Raw genomic sequence first — 21,799 nt, 5'->3', positions numbered from 1 at the left:
TAATTTAAATTCCTAGAGTGTGTTTTATAATTGTGATGTTGAGGTAAGGCGAGTTTTAGGTTGATCCATCTGAAATGGATCAAAGTTACACTGTCTAATAAAAAGTAACTTAACGGATTGTTCCAACCCGGTTTTTAACGGCGTTCATGTATTTTGGGTATCTAGAGACCTAAGTATGGGGACGTTTCTAATTCTAGAGTGGGGGGATATTTTAGTAGTAGCCTTTAAGCTGTAACGGGTCGTAGTCTCATGTCACAAGCGAACCGAACTGGCTCCGACCGTTCTTGAGGTAGAAAAACACAAGAGATAGTGTCCCTGACCCTTGAGCCAGTGGTTATAGGGCCTATTTTTCTTAAGCCTCATGTGTGACTGCAGTAGACGAATGTTACAGGAGTATTATTCTAAACTGGACTAGAGTGAACCTTCGGTGGAAAGGTGGACAGCTTGAGTGTCCCAATGGTTCACGAGAAACTATAGTCTAGAGTACAAACTTGTTCTTGTTGTTAAAACTGACAAACATTAAACTCATTTTAGTTACATTATCTAATTCTCGAGTTGATTACCGACTTGATTACTCCCAATTCTTGAGCGTGCTACAATGTGAGTACTAATTTAAATTTCTAGAGTGTGTTTTATAATTGTTATGTTGAGGTAAGGCGAGTTTTAGGTTGATCCATCTGAAATGGATCAAAGTTCCACTGTCTAATAAAAAGTAACTTAACGGATTGTTCCGACCCGGTTTTTAACGGCGTTCATGTATTTTGGGTATCTAGAGACCTGAGTATGGGGACGTTATTATTTCTAGAGTGGGGGGGGGGGGATATTTTGGTAGTAGCCTTTAAGCTGTAACGGGTCGTGGTCTCATGTCACAGACGAACCGAATTGGCTCCGACTGATTTGAGGTAGAAAAACACAAGAGATAGTGTCCCTGACTCTTGAGCCAATGGTTATAGGGCCTATTTTTCTTAAGCCTCATGTGTGACTGCAGTAGACGAATGTTACAGCATGACATGGTCAATTCGTATTTTTCGAAAATACCTTTTCACCTCAAAAACAAATTAAAACTTCAGAATTTGATCGGCTGGCAGTTTTCGACTATTTTTCTAAACTTATGTTCATTTTTCCCAATTTGTTTTTGATTTCGTTATACTGTCCAATTTTCTATTCGCTTGCATGCAATTCTGCGCTTCGCCTCTAAGTAGAAGCTTCGTTTTTTTACAGGTTTTACAAATGATGGCAGCTCGTTGGAGTGATGGTTAACCGGAATTGTTTCGACATGATTTCAACTCAAAGCTAAAAGAAGGGCTCTGTGCTGACCTCGAAAACGAATTGCAGCAGAATCAAGCCTCGAATTTCTGGTTGCCGCAAATTCATTCGCGATTCAATGGCCATTGGCAACACAAGTGCCAGTAAAAATATGAACGTGGACAAAGCAATTGATCCAATTCCGGAGCATCCTAAGTTGAGGTATGAAAATAGCGATATGAAAATATTTACATGAAACTTCGCTAAGTAAAGTATTGAGTTCCGAGTAGCTGATTCATAAGATTGAATCAATTTCATTTCAAATTGTATTAACTTACTTTTAATTATTGAACACTCTTAAACGTTATAGAACTCTCCTTAATTCGTTTAATTACAACACCTTTCAAAACTTTTTTGAGCACAAAGAGTTTATCCCGATTAGACTTCCTTAAAATCGAAAATGCGCCAGTCCTACATTACGCATACCTTTGGACTTCGGCTAAGTGGTTTTTGTATGACTACTTAGTGTGTTTAGAAGAACGAAAAAAGTCAAAAGGTTTAAATTTCGAAGGTGGCAGTTAATGTTTGATGCTGACACAGACTGAGAGATAGTGATGTTTTAGCGATCAGTTGATGACTCGAGATCGAACTTGTGTGTGTGTTTGGAGCCTTTCACTGATCAGGGGACGCCGCAAGGCGTCCTGTGAGCTGTACAAAGCGGTAGACTCCTTCCGGATTGGTCTGTAGGTAGGTGATATCGTCGTTTTCTCCTATCGTCTCCTTTCTATCTTCGGACCAGGCTTTGCATCTTATCAAAAAGTGCTCGGAAGACTCTTCTTCTTCTCCGCAGTACTCGCATAACGGATCATCTGTGTATCTGAACCGATTCTGAGTCTGAAGATCGAATTTCGCAGCCTTGATTGTTCAGATCTAAGATGTTATTGCAAATCATCGTGGAACTGGTTTGTGACGACGCTACATCAACGGGGTAGTTGCGGAAATGTTGAATTCGCCGAACTCTTCCAGAAATGGAGTAAAATGGACCCAATAGAGTGAACAAATTAGTCAACAGTTTTCCGAGCGGTATTTATAATGCCACGACTTGCTCGAATGCAAACTTGACAATAATTCATAAACCTGAAACATAATAAATCCGACATTTAAAAAGTTTATGTTATCAAGCATTGACAAAATTGGATATAAGTCGAATATAATGTATATAATAATACAAGGAAACACATGTAATCTGTATAATATGTGCTAAAAAATAAAAAGAAACCCCTTTTTTGTTGTTTTGTTTGTTGTAAAATATGTGCTAAGTGATTCTATAGCTAAAAAGACTTCTTTTAAAATTGATTGAAATAAAAATAAATCGCTTTTTGTTGTCTTATTTGTTGAAGATTATGTGCTAAGTGATTCTACTGCTAAAAAGATTTCTTTTAAAATTGATTGAATTAAGAAGAAACCGCTTTTTTCTTGTCTTATTGATCATATTTTTCAAGTTTGTAATGATGTTCGCACTTTTTGCCCCAAACACATTTCGCCTATCAAATTGCCAACTAGGAAACCGGCGATTAATTAATTAAGTAATAAGTTAGGGGGAAAATATGCGCGGACAAAATGTGTGAAATTATGACGGGTTCAACAGTGCCGAAAATGAAAACTTTGTTCAACAGTGCCGAAAATTTGAACAAATTTTAACATATTAATTGCGACAAACAAAAATTAAACGGCGAACGTTTACAATCTTAAGTGCCACTTAAAGATTTTGGGAGAGAAAATTTGCAATTTAGACGTTTTGGCACCAAAATAATTTTTAATTTGCAGTTGCAGACATTTGGCGCCGAAATTGGAGTGATTTTCTTTGACAATTAGCGTTAGTAGTTTCTTCTTTAGAAAATGCGTTTAAATTATTCTGAAATTTTCCCGCCTTTTTCGGCACTGTTGTACTTCGGCACTGTTGAGTGCCCCCATTTTAGCAGATCAATCTTTTAGCGGACTCAGAACAATTAGCAAGTAAATACGCTAACTTCAAAAGCGGCCTTGGTGATTAGCGACCGCTTGCTCCGCTGCGCTTCCATTAGCCACGTGTGGCATTGTGCGCGTGAATCTTTGTTTTGCCGCCAATTTAGACCTTTGTGTTTTGAAGTTGATAATTGTTGTCAAGTTTGTGAGATAGTCTTACTTGGGTAGTTTGTCCCAAGACTGAGCGTCTTTTTCAGTCTGTCAATCAATCATTCATCATTTTATTACGTTGGTCTGCTGAAAGACTCATTTTTCACATTTACTGCTGGAAGATTGGTCTGATAAACGATTAGTCTCCGAGGGGGACCGACTTTTTACCAGAAAAGTTATAATATGGACCTTTTGCCAGGCTAGATAAACAAATTTGAGTGACAGATGTAATGACGTCGTTAGTCTGGTTAAAGGCTATGATTTCACGGTTTCTCAGCGAATTTTTGTTTGTTCTAGCCGCTTCATTATCGGATCTTTCACTAATTTAAATTTATCTTAAATGATTTATTGCATTGTGGTCTGGTAAAAAGTCGGTCTGGTAGAAGACTTCGCCCCAATCTCTTTAAATCTGTAAATTTTATGTATAAAATTTGTAAAAATTGAAAATCATTTTTTATGTGAGCTTGTATTTAATCAGAACTATACAATGGTTTGGTTCATACTATATAATTTAACTCAACACTTTATTGATCAAGTCTTTTTTTAGAAAGTAAGACCAGCAAAATTTTCAAGATGATAATCTTGAAAAAAAGAGCATCATCAGCATGGAAAATAATTACGCATAGACACAACAGAAGACAATCCATTAATAAAAGTGAATGAAACCGGTCACTATTATTTTGCCTCAAATCAATTTAAAACTAATTCTAAATTGGGGGATTAGAAGGCCATGTACGCATTAATAGCACAAAAATATCCCAAACTTAATTGCCTCAAATTGGCAAACATCGATCATTACTTTACCAAAAACACATCAGATAAAATATCTTTTTGAGTTTAATCTAAGGACTTTCGACTGTTGTTGAAAATCTGTGCAGAAAATAGCTAATTAAAAAAGTTACACCGAGCACAAAAACTCTGTCACTTTGAAAATAAATTTCAAAGATGTTGAATTAGTTTGTTATCAAAACGCTCAGCCTCAAAACAGTATTTCTATTTCGGTTTACTTCTCAAATATTCAATAGTTGTGGAAACTGAAATAAGACAATCCCTTTGTTGGCCCAGCAAACTTAAAACTTTTTTGAATGATTTTTGATTTTCTGTTACAACCACGGAATTCGGCTGCAAAAAAAAACAAGAATTAAACATTTTCTCAGAAAAATTTGTCAGATATACGCAAGTTTTTTTTAAAAGTACTTCAATAGTTTTTGAAACAATTCTCATAACCGAAAACTAAAAGAAAATTTTTCTGCTTGTTTTTCTGCTGTCAAAGAAGAAAGTTTTGGAAATCTCATAGTCAACAATTAATCAATTGACTGACACAATCGAGTCACGTGCCTGCCTTTTTTGTTATTTGCTGGTCTCCAAAACTATCTTTTTTTTTTCAAGTATTTTGTAAATTCTGAGAAAGTTATAAAATAGGGGAAATTTTTAAAAAATCTTAAAAGACTTTCTGGTAGAATGGTCATTCTGGGTACTGACTTTTGGGGATGAAATACGGATTTTTTTGACCTGCAGCGTTTTGAACGCTAAAATTTTTGCCTGAATTGTGTAAATAGACTGCTTTCGATAGCGTGTGAATTCATAAAATGAAACATTTTCTAGCTTTTATTTTCATCTATTGTTTTCAATTTTTTAGCCAATTTTTTTTTATTTTCTCAAACGGCAGCTGATTTTCCCTGGTATTCTTTGGGTATTCTTTTTTTGATATTCTTCAGACAAACTACTGGATTTAATATTTTTGATTGCTTTTAGCAATTGGTGGGCTTAAGAAAAAGTAGGTTCCGGGAGAATTTTTCAAATTTTGTTAGTTTACTGACGTATTGATGTCTGAAGGTTTCTTGGGCCAACTAAATAAACCTGCATCCAATTTTAGGCGTAAGTAATCGATTATAACGGATTAATATGTTGATTTTTTGACAATCTATCTATCTATACTGTATTTAAATGCGAGTGACAGCTATCTCCCATGTTAAAGCATAATAATTTTGCCTGTTTAACGAAAGAATTTTTTCATATTTAAGCTATATCATATATTGCAATGCTTAAGAAAATTTTTCAATTAGTTTTTCGCAAGGTCATTAATTTTTCAGTATTTTTTTTCGAGGCCAAATTAAGTCTGTCTCTGTATACCTGCCTTTTTAATTAATTTGGTTATGTCTGTCTACCCGTCGCCTAATTTTTTGAATTTTCATCTTTTATCTATCGATTATCTATCTATCTGTTATATATTTAAATGCGTGCTTCACTAACTCGCCATGTTTGAGCTTTTTCAACGTATTATTTTTGCATGTTTAACAAAAGAATATTTTCACGTTTAAGCTATATCGTATATTGTAGTAGTAGTAGTAGTAGTAAAAGACTTTAATTCCATTGGTGGATACAGGGTTAATATAAATATTGAATGAACTTACGATCGACAATTTTTACAAAAACATTTGACAAAGAATGTGCATGATCTGTTTATATCAAACAAAGTTGAAGTTTTAAGCAGTAAAAAATTATTCAGTTTTGATTTGAACATTCCCAGGGGCATGTCGAAAGATATAATTTTCAGACGCAGAAGTTCATTGGCAGCACGGGGAGCTCGTACAAAGAAGTTATCGTCAGTTTTCAATTTCCTCGTGTTCGGTATGACGAATAGGCCACTCGTAGCGGAACGCGTAGGAAGCGAGCTGGTTGCACTTTTGCAGTCAACATCAATAACATTGTTATGGAGCTTCCAAAGTAGAAGAATTTCAACTCTAATCAATACATAGCTAATTGGAAGCATATTCAGATTTAGTAGCCCTGAAACATACGATGAACATTTCTTGATCCATCTTAGAACTTTGTACTGGAACAGTTCAAGCTGATGTAATAGTGTCAAAGAAGGGCACCATGCAGGAGCACCGTAAAGTAAGATTGACAGAATGAGAGTATTGTAAAGTAACTTTTTTCGACTGCAGGATACCGAGAAAGGAATATTTCGTTTCAGAAAATAAAACAATCTGGAACATTTTATCAACTTAGTATTCAGATGGGATTTCCAGGAAAGATTGTTGGAGACTATGATACCAAGATCTTTAATTTCATCAACAAATGGTAAGATGTCTGATCCGAGCAAGAATTGGATAGAATCATCATAACCACCAAAGTTCAGAACTTTACATTTGGCAGAATGAAACTGTAAGTGATTGTTAGTTGACCAATTAAAAAGAGAATCGATATCTTTTTGAACTAATGATGGAGCAGATGAGCTATTAATCTTCAGGTCGTCTGCAAATAGATAAAATTCACTATTTAACACATCATCGGTCATATCATTTATAAATAAAATAAACAGAAGTGGGCCGAGAACACTCCCCTGAGGAACGCCCGAGGTAACTGGCAGAGGAGACGAAATTGATTGATTTATTAGCACACACTGATACCGGTTTGTCAGATAAGATTCAAACAACTGGAGAAATTCAAAATCAAAGCCGAGTATAACAAGTTTAGCAAGTAACAAATGATGCGGTACTGAATCAAAAGCTTTTCTCACATCAAAGTAAATGGCTAGTCCAGGAGAATTTTTATCGCAGGAAGAATAAATTGAGTCGAGATAGATGATCAATTGGCTGATAGTACTGCGCGACTTCATGAAACCATGTTGCTGACGTTTGATTAGATGTCTAACTTTTGGATAAGTAAAGTTGAAAAGAATTCTTTCCAGGATAAGGGAAATTCGTGGTAAAATACTAATTGGTCTGTAGTTAGTAATGTCATTGCGAGCATCAGATTTGTATAAAGGGGTAACAAAAGAAGTTTTCCACTGACTAGGCCAGTTTTTGTGTTTCAATATCCAGGCATATAAATCGTAAACGAGGGGTGATATGATATCAGAGCAGTGAGATAACACGAAAGAGGGAATATTATCCGGACCAGTATTACTAGTGTCGGGACAGTAATTCAAAAATGATTCAATATCAGGTAATGATAAGTTAAGATCGTTTAAACAAATCGAAACATTGGAGAACAAGTCTGGCAGTGTGAACATTTCTTGGTCATTGAAAACTGATGCGAAGAACTTGTTGAATCCAGTAGCTTTTTCGAGTTCAGTTGTCAAGGAAATATTGCCGTGATACATGATGGATGGAAGGGCAGAATTATAACCGAGAGTTTTGAGGAGCTTAAAACATTCGCTCGTAGAAGAAAGATTGAACTGATTAATAAAGACCTCTTTGTCCAATTCAATTGATTCAGAAAGATATCTAGTGATATCTTTCAATTTAATTGCCTGCAAATAAGAATTTTCTTTTTTTAATTTGCGAAGTGTTGTTTCTTTCTGATTAATTAAATGAACAGTATGCGAAGAATAAAATATCGGCAACACCTTCCTTTTGGAACGGTTTAATTTAATGGCAGACTTGAACGAGCTATTGAGAAGACTATACCACTTATCAGCATAGGACTCTATTGTGCAAGAATTAAGAGATACCAAATTGTACATAGATTGAAGATAAGTATTGAAAGTTTGGATGTTAAAAGAAGATTTGGAATAGGAACTTTGCAGCTCACAAGTCGGATGGACAGAATTAAAATTAAAGAAAATGGGGTAGTGGTCGGAGAAAATTTGATTGCCAACTGATACAGGTAAGTTTATTTCATTAGAAATAACGAGATCTAGGATATTTTTGTTCTTATGTGTCGCTTCAGTAACAAACTGCAGAAAACCATTTTCGATAATGATTTCAAGAAAAGAGCGTTCATTTATAGAAGAAGAGGAGTAAGTATTCCAATCAATTGAAGGAAAATTAAAGTCCCCGAGAAGGTAAAAATTATAGGTATTTCTGTATCCGTATTGCTGTAAAATTTCTTCAATCTTCAACAAGTAGGACTCAATGCAATTTAGGAGGAGTTGAATATTAACAGAATAAATAGAAGACATGGGAGGGTTATAGATGAGAACAAAGAAGGAGGGTAGTTCGCTTAATACAACACATGAAACGGCAAATTCAAATGACGGAATGGTAATATTCATAGCTTTGAGAGGGTCGTTGGCCGATTGTGCAATAAGTAGACCACCGTGCTGTCTTCGTTCTCGATCTGTTCTACATATAGTGATATAAGAAGAGCCAAGAAAAATTTCAGAATCATCAATGTCGGGATTAAGCCAAGTTTCTGTAAGAAACACCAAAGAAATCAAATTAGTATTACAGAGACTAATTAATTCGTATCTCTTATCGAGTGGACATATAGATTGACAATTTAACAGTAAGCAATTCGTAGATTCTAGTCAATTTGAGGATATGTCAACTGGCGCGCCTTTATAGTAAAGTTTAAGATTTTTGATTCGAAAATCTTTCTTGTTTTTCGCCTCGGAAGTAATCATTTGATATCGTTTGGCCAGAAGATTTTTCTCAGTTTGACGATCCGAATGTGAAAGGAACTTTTTAATATACACTCGGTTAATGTAATTCTGAAGGTAGTGACTACGAGCAAAGCAGCTATTTAAGAATCGGTCATTAGAAGTTGTAACAAGGAGGGGTCGACATCTTGGTCTATCAGAAGCTAATTCATTTGGAGAAGATTTAGTAATCTTTCCAAGGCGTCGAATCGCAGTGATATTATTCTCTGGATGCAATCCCATATGTTGCATTATTCCATCAATTTCTGTTGAGTCGTTTTCAATTTGCTTAAAATAAGAGCTTTCGTTTTCAGGAATACCAGTAATAACAAACTGCAGTTCAGTATTAGGTAACGATTTCTTACTGCCGGATACTATATCACTATAAGAAGGTAAAGATTTAGTGACCGCTTCTTTGACATTTTCATTCACGCCAGGGATAACTTCACTGATAAGTTTAGGGACAAGATTTGTAACCGTAGTATTTATTTTATCGCTCAAGTCATTAAATAAAGCATCCAACTTAGCTTCGGTGCAAATTGTTGACTTATCTCCTCTCTGCAGACAGTTGTCACATAGCCACTGGAGATTTGCTTTTGTCCCTAGCCAACGCACATCATCGATAGAAAGTCCAACACAAGGGCCATGAACCCATTTCCCACAAGAAGAGCATCCAATAGCCGAGCTGTCATCATCATTGACGGGCTTCTTGCAGATACATTTAGGACTGGACTCAGAGTTCAATCTGGTGGTCCTGGGTTTAGGGCCCATAATCATTCAATATATGAAACTATTTAATTGCAATGGTTAAGGTTCTGTTCTCGGTTTTCCAATTTAAATTCAGTGTTTATTTCATCAAGTTTGAAATTAGCAACCCAATAGTAGGATATTGTCAGAGTTTTGCCAGGTTTTGCGATTGTGGCCTCCATAATGAATAACCAAATCCTTTTAATTTACGAGATAGGCAATTTTCGAAATTTTTCAAAAATTTCTAGAAAATTTAATTGAAAAAATTTCTCAATTTTTAAAACTTTCACCCTGTAGTTGGGTGCTGTCAGGGTACTTTCAGGGGTTGCGAATCTTGCCTCCAATTCTCACTCTCAAATCCTTGTAATTTTCGACGTTTTTTATGATTTTTTCAGAAAATTTTAAAAAACTTAGATTTTAGAAATTTCCAAAGCGTTGAAGATCATAATCCTCTTGTTGGGTATTTTGAGGGTACTCTAGGGGTTGCGAATCTTGCCTGTGATTATGACTGCTCAAATCCTTGTAGTTTTCGAAATATCACGTTTTTAGGATTTTTTTCAAAATTTTTCAGAGAACTTAGGTATAAATATTTCACAAAACTTGAAAGTATCATCTCTGTAGCGAGGCTCTATCAGGGTACTCTCAGGAGTTGCGAGTTTTGCCTCCCAACATGACTGCTCAAATCCTTATAGTTTTCGAGATATGACGTTTTTTATGACTTTCTCCGAATTTTTCAAAAAAAACTTAGATGTTAAAAAGTTCCAAAACTTCGAAGATATCAATCCTATTATTGTAATCTTTGAGGGTGCTCTCAGGAGGTTGCGAGTCTTGCCTGTGAATTTGGCTGATTATATTATTGTAGCTTCCAGATATGACGTTTTTTGTGATTTTTTCAAATAAATTTTCTTGAAAATTAAATTAGATTTTTTTTTCAAATCTTCAAATTCCTAACCTGTAATTGGGGGGCTGTCAGAGTAATCTCAGGGGTTGCAAAATCGGCTTCCTAATAAGATTGCCAAAATTATTTTTGTTTAAGAGAAGACGATTTTTGTGATTTTCTTGGAAATTTTCAGAAAAATAATTCGTTAAAGTGAAATTCCCCAGCCTGTAGTTGTGTATTTTCAAAGATTGCGAATATTGCCATTAAAAAAGACTGCTCAAATTTAATTAGTTTTCAAAATGTGATTTTTTTTTCTGGTTTTCAAGAGAAATAACTCGTTTAGAAAACTTCAGGTGAAGTTTCTCAAAATCTGAAATTCCCAACGTTGTAGTTGGGTACTGTAAGGAGTTGCAAATCTTGCATCCAAATGCAGCTGCTCAATTGCTTTCAATTTTCCAGATGTGACGTTTCTTAATTCATTATAAACTTAGATATAAAAAAAATGTCACAAGTTTTTATGGTGTTTCAAAAGTTGAATTAAAAAATCGAATGAAAAATTTTACAAAATTTGAAGTTACTCTCAGGAGTTGCAAATCTTGCGTCCAAAAATTGCTTTCAGTTACCCAGATGTGACGTTTCTTAGTTCATTTTAAATTTTTCGAAGAACTTATATAAAATTTCACAAAATAAAAAATTTTGCAAAATTTGTAATTACGAACCCTGTAATTGGGCGCTCTCAGAGTACACTCGAAGATTAGTTTTTTTGAGTTGTTGAAAATTCAAAGCACCGGAGGTGCGGTACACAGTTACAATTAATTATAAATACCAAGCGTAGGTGTTTGAAGTGCTTATAATCGATGATAATCGTTATGTTTTCCCAGAGATTATCATCTCTTATAGTGGGTTACAAGTGATTATTTTCCATATTAAAAATATCTTTAAATTAATTATAATAGATTATAATGTCTTATTTTGCCAAATTTTGTCACTCCAAATGTTTATTTTAATTATATCCTATGAGTTATTTTTTTTCTGTCAATAACAAATTCTCTTAAACTGAGACTTCTGATCTTCAAGTGAGACTTCTGAACTTCAAATTTTACCACAAAACCAAAATTATCCCCTCGTATTAGTTGAAAGGTTCGCGCTGTAGGTGAAAAGTAACTCTTTCAAATAAAGCATGAAACAAAAGCAATATGCTGATGTTTTAGTGGTTGAGAAAACTAAAAATTTGCATCACCAAACAACTAATTAGAAGAAATCACAAAGTAAAAAGATTTGTAATTTTCAATTGATTTGAAAACTGCTTAAACAATTTTCTTGTTTTTTACCCAAATCAACGTCTACGAAAAGTATTAAATGTAAACCATTCAGAAACAAAGTCGGAGACAAATTGAGCAAATTAAAGGTGTTATAAGCGATTATAATGGATTTTTTGTGCAAAAACATAATAATTAGAAAATGTGTTGATAATAATCTACTATTATTGTATCGAAACATAGATGGTTTAACAAGTTGTTACAATCGATTAAAATGTTTTTTTTTATTATAATTTCATTTTTAAAAGAAGAGAGAAGATTCTAACTGATTAATAATGAATTAATTCTTCAAACAAGCAACCGGAGTTAGCATTTTTAGTTTGTCTTTTAGCAATTGGTGGGCGTATACAAATATACGTTGTGGGAGAAGTTTTCAAACTTTAACAGTTAACTGGTTTGAATACAGTACACGTCATGCTGTCTGATTTTTTTGGGCCGGCTAAATATACCCGAATCTAATTTAAGCTTTAGTTATCGATTATAACGGATGTTTATGTTGATTTTTTGACAATTATAATTAATTATAATTACCAGAATCAGGTGTTTAAAGGGTTTATAATTGATGATAAACGTGATATTTTCCAAGAGGGGATAATCGGTTATAATTGTTAATCGTTCATACAAAGAACTCTTTCACCCATTATAATAAATTATAATCTCTTATGTTTTTGCAAATTTTTCTCACACTAAAAATATATTTTTATTATATCTTGTCACACTTTGGTTCAACGGAAAGTAAAGTTTTACCACAAAACAAAAATTATTTGAAAAGTTCCCGCTATAGGTGAAAAATAACTCGTCCAAATGAATCATGAAACTAAAGCAATGTGCTGATATTTTGGTGGCTGAAAAAAACTTTAAAATGTACATCATGAAACAACTCTAATCAAGAAGAAGTGAAAAAACAAACTTTTTAAATTTGTAAAACAATTTTCACATAAACCAACGTCTACGAAAAGCTAAAACTTTAAGCAATTCAGATGCAAGGTGGAAGACAAAATGGACAAAAAAGGATTATAATCGATTATAATGGATTTTTGAGCAAAACCTATAAATTAGAAACTGGGTTTAAAATAATTGATTATAATTGTATCGAAACATGGATGGATTAATCTTTGGTTTATCTTGGTTTATCTTTGGATTAATCATTATAATCGATCAAACAGTATTACAATTGATTTCAAACGGAGAGATTATAATAGATTATTAATTGATTAAATTCGATCTTTTTCTCAATTTCAGCAAGACTGGTACCTAAATCATAAGACAATTGATTTTTAACGCTTGATGAGGGTAGGGTATATATAAATACTCGAAAGTCGGAATATTTCTGAACTTAATGTGCCAATATTGATCTACTTTGTTGATGTTTTGTGGATTCATTATGCTGATACGCAATTTCATGGTACGCGAGCTTATAGTATATAAGATTTGCTGTTTGAAAATTTTAATTTCCTTCCTTTTCAAAGAGAAAGAGCAAACTAGCAATGGTACCCAATTCGAGGTCCATAATTTAGGAATTGACCTACGAAGTCTTGTCGCATAGAAATTTTATACCAGAGTTTACGTTATCCCGGCACGGGATGGAGTCTAGTCGTTAAGTGTCGTCGCGGCCCAAAAAATTTTATGTTTGAGCTGTCAATTTTTTATACTTTTATACTAACTAACTATCTGTCTCAAGCCTCATTATAAACCTAAGTACAACAATTTTGTTCAAAAAGCCTGTTATAAATGCTTTCAGGGCATATTTAATTTGAAACTCAGCAGGCAGAAAAGTCCGGCACTAAACGTTCACTTAATTTGTGATTGATTTACTGTACAAAAAGAATTTCTTTAAGTTATACTTATAACTTGGTTTTAAAGTTATAACAAAAGAGCGAGAGTCTGTGAATAAACTCAAGTTCGCATCTCAAGAACTTGTAATGAAAAAACTGAACCATACTTTTAAAGAGATTTTAAATTTGTATAAAGAATATTAAACGCTTTCGTTATTTTGATAACCATTTTTGAATACTAAGATGTGTTGTTAAACAACACAATAGAATAACAAACCTTTTTCTGCAGTTTATACATGTGTGAAAATAAGGATGACGTAAATTCAAAAGTCACCTCGATTTAATCGCATTATTAATAATTTTAAAAATCAAAATTATAAATTCAACTTTATTGAAAACTCAAATAATTTAGTTAGACTCATGGAAAACTCGTGAAAATTTGTTACTAAATCTCGTCTAAAATCTCAAATTAGGCAGCTTCAAAAATTTAGTATCCATTATGGTTTTCTCTAAATTTAAAAATTGATTTCGATAAGTTTTTATTTTTTTTTTCAATTATTCACCCGTGTAATAACCGGAGCTTTTGGACCAATTATGAGTCAGATGTCTGCAAACTACATCTCCTGGACGCCTTATGGCCCCGTTTTGGTCAGTTCCCTCGATCTGGTCGAGACAAAGCCCCCCAGTCCAGATAAACTTGAAGCGACCAGTGCACAAGATGTAGTAACTTCTGAAAGGTAACGTCATTTTTTCCAGATTTTTCGGATCTTTTTAACTAATTCCCCCCTATTTGGATTTTCAGAAATTCAACTTTGGCGGCCACACTAATAATAGCTTAAAACAATTTTCAGAAAATATATTAATTTAAAATTTTTTCCCATGGGTATTATATAAATAGTGAGTAATACAAATAAGAACGCGCGAAAATGAAAACCCAGTTAATTGTTGACATTTTTGAAATACATATTTTATACAGAAATGGTTGTCAAAAATAATACATGCACAGGGGGGGGGGGGGGGGGGGAGATGGGGAATAGTTAACACGGTCCAAAAGGGGGGGGGGGAATAGTGAACAAGATCCGATTTTTCTATCTATCGCCCGAATATGGTTTAAGCAGCATTTTTGTATGGCCTCAAGCATGGTCTTAACTTATTGTTTTTATGTATGGACCCTAAAAGATCTAACCATGTTTGGTATGACCTAGCTCTTGAGTGTGGTATTAACAGTTTTCGTTTACGGCTTCGAGAAAAAAGCCAAAAAAATTCTGATTTTTCACCATTTAAGAAATGGGAAATATCTTTTTAGGTCTTATCCGTTTGTTTTCCTTTCCTCTGAAAAACCTTGATTCAGTTTGATATGGAATGATAATTTAGCTCTAATTGGAACGATATTTTTTTCAGTTTCAAGAGTTAATATTTCGCATGTCTTGTTTTGTTGGCAGCTTTTTGTGTTACTGAGGCAAATTGAAAGCAAATTAGATGCAATGGCAATAATGCTCTCGAAAATTCAAATATTGTCATAAGCATATTGTCATAAAGTTGTCTTCTGGAAATCAATGAACTTTATTCTAGCAAGAAGCGACGATTACTCGGTAAAAGGTACAGAATGTTTCGATCGATGTTATCTTTGAAAAGTAAAACAATGAGGAAACACATGAAATGTTATTAAAAAAATATCAGGACATTTGTTTTTTTTTTCAACCCGAAAAAAATTTCAAGCAAGTTTTCTGTGATCGCAATATTAATTATATAAAACTGTTTTCCAGCTCATTAAGGCCGAGTGGGGAGGAAAAAACCCTCAGGTTTGAGACAAAATCACCCGAATTGATTTCTTCCAACGCCAAAAATGAAGGACTTTCTGTTCAATTGCCAACAACAATTATTGAGGAAAACAAAACACAAAAACTGAAAGAAAACAACAATAACAACAAAAACCAAGGAATTAACAATATTAGCAGTCCTAGTAATAACGAAAACAACAATAATGCCAACAATAACAGCAATAATAATAACAAAATCAGAGCCAGAAATGTGAACACTCTTTCGCTTCCGAACCAAATAGCCGAACAGCCTCCCTCGTCTCATCTGACTTCCCCGACTACTCCGACTCCGATTCTAAAAGACCCGAGGCGAGGTTCGTTCGTGGCAGACGCGACAGCTGGGGATGATCCTAGTAAGCGAAGACTTTCGTTTTTCGATCCAAATGCGACGTCATCGAAACGAGCCTCGCTGGTTGTGGATAATTTGGAACGAGAACCAAGAAGGGTTAGTTTTTTTCCGAAAATCAAAATTTAATCACTAATTCTTTTTAAAAATGGTTACGTTTGATAACGTTTTTAAAATTGGTATTTGAATAAATATGGTTTTAAATTAAGTTCGAATGTTTTAACAACTGTCTGCTCAATAATGTTTTCTCAGCCTAGTTTGCAAATGGGCGAAAAAGAAAAGCCGAATCAATATTGCTTGCAATAATTGTGTTTCGAACTAATACATCCAAATGAGTTCAAGTCAAGTGCAAAAGCTTAATTCATGATGATTCACTACAATTTCGATCGTCAAAGTGTCGGAAAACTAAATTGGTCGAAGTTTTTTGGATTGCAAAAAACTGCGAATTTTCATAAAAAAAGTTATCACGGACAATTTCTGGGAGTTAATTAATTAGAGGTACACTGTGTTTATATCATACAAAATACGAGAAACAGCCAACGAAAATACTCAAAAATGATACTCGAAGTTATATCAATTAACACCTCAGAGGACAAGAAAATTTGTCTAAGAAAGCATGATGATGATGATGATGATGATCACGTGTTTTAGCTCTCGCTGTATGGTCTCGACAAAGGGGAATCATCCGGTGCACTGGCAGATGCATCCCGAAGATCATCCACTTTTCTCGAGGTATGAAAACATTCTGTCTTCAGTTTCTTTGAGGTAAATTCAGCAGCAAAAAGTTGGAACAGACAGAATTAATAAAAATTGAGAAACTGATTATTTTTGAAGAAACTTTGCGTGCGACAAACTTACTTTTTCAGACAGAATGATTCAAGGGTGTCTCGAAAGTTTTTTTTCAAGGTGAAGATTTTGACCAGCAGATTGTAAGACGATATGTTTTTTTTTTCTAAAATAAACAATTTCATTGTTTATCAAATTAGTCTTTTACCGCAAAATGTTACTTTATGTCAGCTAGAGAGCGGGTTTGTTGAATTCCGAACGACTATTAATTCGTTCAGAAAAAAATTGTATGAGAAACAAACATCAGATAAAAAATTTTGTCGTATTCCGTATTAATGGTTCTAGTTGAAAAAATTGGCCATAGCGCAAGCAGCTGAAGTTGATGTGTTATATATGTATATTTGTGATGCAAGCAATTGATGACAACGACAGTTGAAGTGTTGAAATTGTTCGAAAGATATGGTCGTTCAAATTTACGGTTCTGTTCTGCTGTATACGGGTTAACCCGAGTTTGTCTGGACCGAGAGAAAATTAGTTTGATTCTTAACGTTTGGATAATAGATTGAAATAGCTAAAAATCTTAAAACCTTCAAAAAACACAGCCTTAGCACATACTCAATAGAATTCTTAAGCGAAGTCATTTGTCTTGTGACCTTGAAACGCGAAAAAAGCCCCTGACCGATGTAAGCGAATGGTCAGTCAAATGAAAACTCACGTGGAAACAAGTTGTTTATTTTATAAAAGTAGGCAAGTTTTAGACAGACAAATTAATGAAAAGTAGCAAATTGATTTGTCTCGGAACAATATCGCAAAAAAAATTGTTAAGCCCAATTGTATGCCTAAAGGTTGACTGAAACACCGATATTGTATGCAAAACTGTCTATAAACCGCAAGATAGCTGTTCAATATTAATTATTTCTGTCCGAACTTTTAGCAACTCTAAATATCTGCAATCACATCAAAAGTTGCCTCGGCCATTTGTAACCTATTTTTGTTGGATCAAGCGAACAATATCCCACCTAAATATTTTTAAAAAGGTGATTGTTCACTTGATTAAAAGTAAAATATTTCAGTCAAGCAGATTTGAGCATAGTGCATGCAGACCTTATGGCTTAAAATTGCCATTTAGATTCAGGAGGAGATTGTTCAATTGGTCTATTAAGGGGGGGGGGAGAGATTGTTCACATGGGCCCTTTTTCTCCAGGTGCCCCAGACGGATGCCCAGAGGCGGAGACGGAGAAGCAGTGCCCAAATACCCACTGGGGCAATAATGGACAAGAAGGCCAGAGATCAGTTGCTCGGTTTCCTCTTTCGAGACGACCCTCAACTACTCAAGGTAAGTTCTGAAATCTTTTTGAAACAAGCAAAAAAATACAAAGCTACTTCTAGTAGCTGCCGGTTTTTTCTACTCTGAAAATAATTAGCGAAAAAAAGTGTAACTTAAATTTGTCCAAGATGAAAAAAAAATTTAAAAATATCGATGTACTAAAAAATCCCCTTTATGGTATATACTTAGAATCTCTACCCCTATAAATAAATACAGTAAATTAGCGCTATGATAGCTTGCATTGAGAGGTTGAATTTTGCTGCATTCTGATTGGTCAAAAATTTGGCTATTTTCTTCTTCTTAGAAATCTCAACCCCCGCCCTCAAATCAATTTTTTAACGCAATTTAAAAAAGTGAAAAGCTATAATTAACTTAATCTAATGAAGTGTGAACACTTGATGTTATGAGTGATAGTTTTTTTTTGCAGACGGAGATCCCGCCTATTGAACCCCCTAGACGACGAGTAAAGCAAGTGGATTTGAAGAAATTCACCCGCATAGACGACCACACAGAATCTGTAAGTTCAGGAACTCAATCAGTTTTGTACTTTTTTCAATCGAAGTTTTCATTCATCTTAAATTGTTAACTTGAAATGTGTTTCTGTTTGGTATGGTTTGCCGTGTGATATAATAATACTGATTTCTCGAAAAAAAATCACTTTTTGACATGTTTATGTTTAAATTAGTGCATTTTGAATGAATTCTTATTGGCGCTCCATCCTTCGAGAAAGAACCACGTGATCTAATTGTTTTGTTCACAACTTCTTCAGTCTTCTGTCTGTTTTGTGTAGATCCCGCCCGCCTCCGAGATAGACTTCGACACCATCCTGCATTTCTTATTCGACAGTGATGACGTCAGAACTGACATTCAGAAGTCACGTGCAATCTTCCACTACATCACCACTAGGTAGGCAACAATTTACAATGAAAATAAAAAAAAGATATTTGATTGCTTTTCTCCAAAAAAATGTACCAAAAAAATTGTTTGTTATCCTTTTCCTACAGAGTTTTTCAATTCAAAATTTATATTCAAAAAAGTAAGATTCAACAGTGTAAAACAGTAATGAATACATGTTATCTCTCTTAAGTGACAGAACAAGAAACTTTGAAACCATTGTTAATTGACAAAATAAAAATATTCAAGATTGGTACGGACTCTTAAATTTTTTTTCATATGAATTTTAAACTCGGCAATCTGTTCAATTTTTGACAGTTTCGCGTAATTGAATACTTGAAGAATAATCTTGTCCGAAGCGTGTGAAATTTGCTGAAAATATCACAATTAACAAAGCTGGAATGAAGAGACTCACATACAGTTTTTAGCCTAATATTACTTCTACCAGTTTTTGAAAAATTATTCGGAAAAGAACTAAATTGTAAAATTGTATATTTTTTCTCTTAAAGTCAAGTTTTTTCACATAAACGAAAAGTGTTTTTGTCCGCAAGATAAACAGTTGATGCAATTAAAGAATTTCTAGAATCAATTGAAGTCTTTTTGTCAATAAAAATAGTTTTTGCACGCTATTTGATTTATGAAAAGCTTCTGTTACTCTTGAATTTGTGATCTTGTTTCAAACATGTTCAAAATAGGGAATGACAAGAACAAAATAGTCAGTTTTAAAGTTTTGTTGGAGAAACGTTACCAACGTATTGAAATAAATCAAACAATTACCAATGAACTAAATTTTCAATATGGAGTTTATTAGAAATGATTTTAAGTTCCATTTTTATTTCTATTGTTCTTTTATGATTTTATTCGTATTAAAAAAATGCTTTTTGCAGCTGATACTAATTTATAATGACGAAGTTTCGGAAGAAATGTATGATCTGGATAGAAAAATGGATGACAGCGAATAAAGTTACAAAGAATCAGGACAAAACCAAAACAATTGCAATCAACTTACAGAAATTCATGCATCAAAATGCAGGGGATTGTGTTTGAAAAAGAAAATGACGTTAGATATTTATGCATTCCAATTGATTGCTTTTTCAGTTTTTTTGAAGATAATCAAAATTTCTAAAAATTAGTGCGCTAAATTTATTTCATTCATCGGCCAAATCAGAATCATGATGCTGGTTGAACAACTCTTTAGAGCGTACAAAAGCTAAAAGCTACATACATCCAAATTAACAATAAGGAATACTTATTTACGGATTCGCCTCAATAACAAATAAAGATATACTGCAGAAACAGCATAATTTTTATTAAAATTAATCACAAGGAAAAAAACTTTGGAGAATGAAAATTGACGAGACGGAACTCAATTTTGAACTACAAACTACGAACTACGTTTTTTGCGAGGTATAAAATGTCAAACAAGGAAAGCCGGTTACTGTGCAATTAGAACCGAATGTTCCGACCATAGTCCAAAAAAAAAACAGCGAAAAACATAGTTTTTTCTACCTGTGTGATAAAAAAGATCTGAAAGAAAATCGTGAAGGTAGGGTTGTTCGACAATCATAGTAAAATATGCAAGTTTGACAACACTGTTGTAACAAAAATGATTAAGAAAACAAAAAAAAGACAAAAAAATTCAAAAAAGTTTTTTCAAATTTTTTTTTTCATTTTTTGATCTCTTTAATTCCCAAAGGTCGCTAAAAAGTTCGAATACATTTTTGTTTGAGTAAAACTAAGCTCGATTTAGAAAAATAATTTAAACCTGTTTTCTCAAAAATTGGACCGTTTTTGGTAATTTTTTATTGTTTGAATATGATAACCTTGTGACCCATTCCCATAACTATTTGTGATATTCGGAGTTGCGTGGAAAATAAGAAAAATAGATAAAAACTAAAACACGTACGAATACAAAAACTAACAAAAGTCATAAGAAAAGAACATTCGTGTCTAGGAGTAAACAATTTCACAACAACAAAAAATAAGTAAGAATCTCTTAAGTGATACGAGGATTAGAACATTACAAACCAGATCTGTAATAAATTTATTATAAAAAGTAAGTGAGCGAGTTTGGCTTCTTTTCAAAAAGATTGTCAATTTAGCTTATAATATTTTGTTAAGGATAATACAAGGTTCAGCAAAAAAATCATACAGTCTTGTTCATAAATTTAAAGATGTATACCAAACATAAGGATAGTCGACTCTGCATATGTTTTTGGGTGAAATTTTGCTGAAAAATTTAAAAAGTTATTGTAGGTATTCATGGTTTTGATCTAAACAGTTTTTCCAACTACATGAACGGTTTTCTTGAATTTGTAGGGTTCAACTGGATAAAATTGAAAAAATATAAAATCGGACCTTTCAAATTGCTCTCAAATGGCGCTTGTGAACAGGTTTGTATCATAATGGTGGCTTTTCGAATCGGCGGTACTACTAAAATTGTACATTCATAAAAAATATGCTCTCTAATCTGCTGGATTCGCAAACGGTTTTATTAATTATAGATTGTTAACGTCTCTTAAAAGTTTATTTTTCAGGGGTGAAACGTGTGCCAAAAATGTCTAACCAGTGCTTCAGAAAATTGCGAATTCGAAATTTTGGTCAGCATAAAAAATATGTTTTACAGTACTCTCAAAGTAGTCTCAAAACATTGAGAAAATATTTGATCCAACCCTTTTTATATATTATTGCAATAAAAACGTATACGCAATCTTGAAACTATTTTAAAAGCTTTTCGAGTTCTGAGTGTTTCTGAATTTTAAAATTTCATGGCTTATTTGAACACTCTTTCTTGTTCTGATTAGGACTATAGAGACTGTGCCGTCTCTGGACGTGCTGCCGGAAATCACCCCCCTCGCCTTCCTGGCTGGGATCCGGAGGGGGTCGTTTTCGCTCTACACTCTCATGTTCGAAATATTTTGCAGGTAAGAGATAATTAGTAATTCTGTTTCTTTTAATCGCGTTAACATCCTCCCTCAATTGCGCATAAAATATTTTGAAAATGGATCTTTTTATCAATCCCCCGTTTTCATGAAAAGGGGGGAGATTGTTAAATAGATCAAAATGGTCAATTTTTCGACCAATCAGAATGCAGCAAAATTCGAGTTCTCAAAATAA

General features: G+C 33.7%; 1 protein-coding gene and 1 long non-coding RNA gene across 2 annotated transcripts in view; both read left to right on the top strand.

Moving 5' to 3' along the window:
- The first annotated feature begins 204 nt into the window (after positions 1-204).
- On the top strand, positions 205-2,997 carry LOC134855351 (uncharacterized). The gene is made up of 3 exons (XR_010164474.1): positions 205-600; positions 1,222-1,467; positions 1,869-2,997. It is a non-coding gene; the product is annotated as an uncharacterized LOC134855351 (long non-coding RNA).
- Positions 2,998-13,710: 10,713 nt separating this feature from the next.
- The window catches only part of LOC134855604 (uncharacterized), a 90,012-nt gene continuing 81,923 nt past the window's right edge, over positions 13,711-21,799 (top strand). The window contains exons 1-7 of the mRNA XM_063872141.1: positions 13,711-14,246; positions 15,276-15,774; positions 16,327-16,407; positions 17,666-17,797; positions 18,216-18,305; positions 18,579-18,694; positions 21,487-21,606. Of these exons, the coding sequence (XP_063728211.1) occupies positions 14,104-14,246; positions 15,276-15,774; positions 16,327-16,407; positions 17,666-17,797; positions 18,216-18,305; positions 18,579-18,694; positions 21,487-21,606 (1,181 nt within the window). The 5' untranslated portion in view covers positions 13,711-14,103. The remainder of the gene's footprint in view (positions 14,247-15,275; positions 15,775-16,326; positions 16,408-17,665; positions 17,798-18,215; positions 18,306-18,578; positions 18,695-21,486; positions 21,607-21,799) is intronic.

This window comes from Symsagittifera roscoffensis, chromosome 10 (genome assembly GCF_963678635.1).
Source record: "Symsagittifera roscoffensis chromosome 10, txSymRosc1.1, whole genome shotgun sequence".
Lineage (NCBI taxonomy): Eukaryota > Metazoa > Xenacoelomorpha > Acoela > Convolutidae > Symsagittifera > Symsagittifera roscoffensis.
The sequence above is the reverse complement of the archived record's forward strand: the minus strand, read 5'-3'. Positions and strand labels throughout refer to the sequence as shown.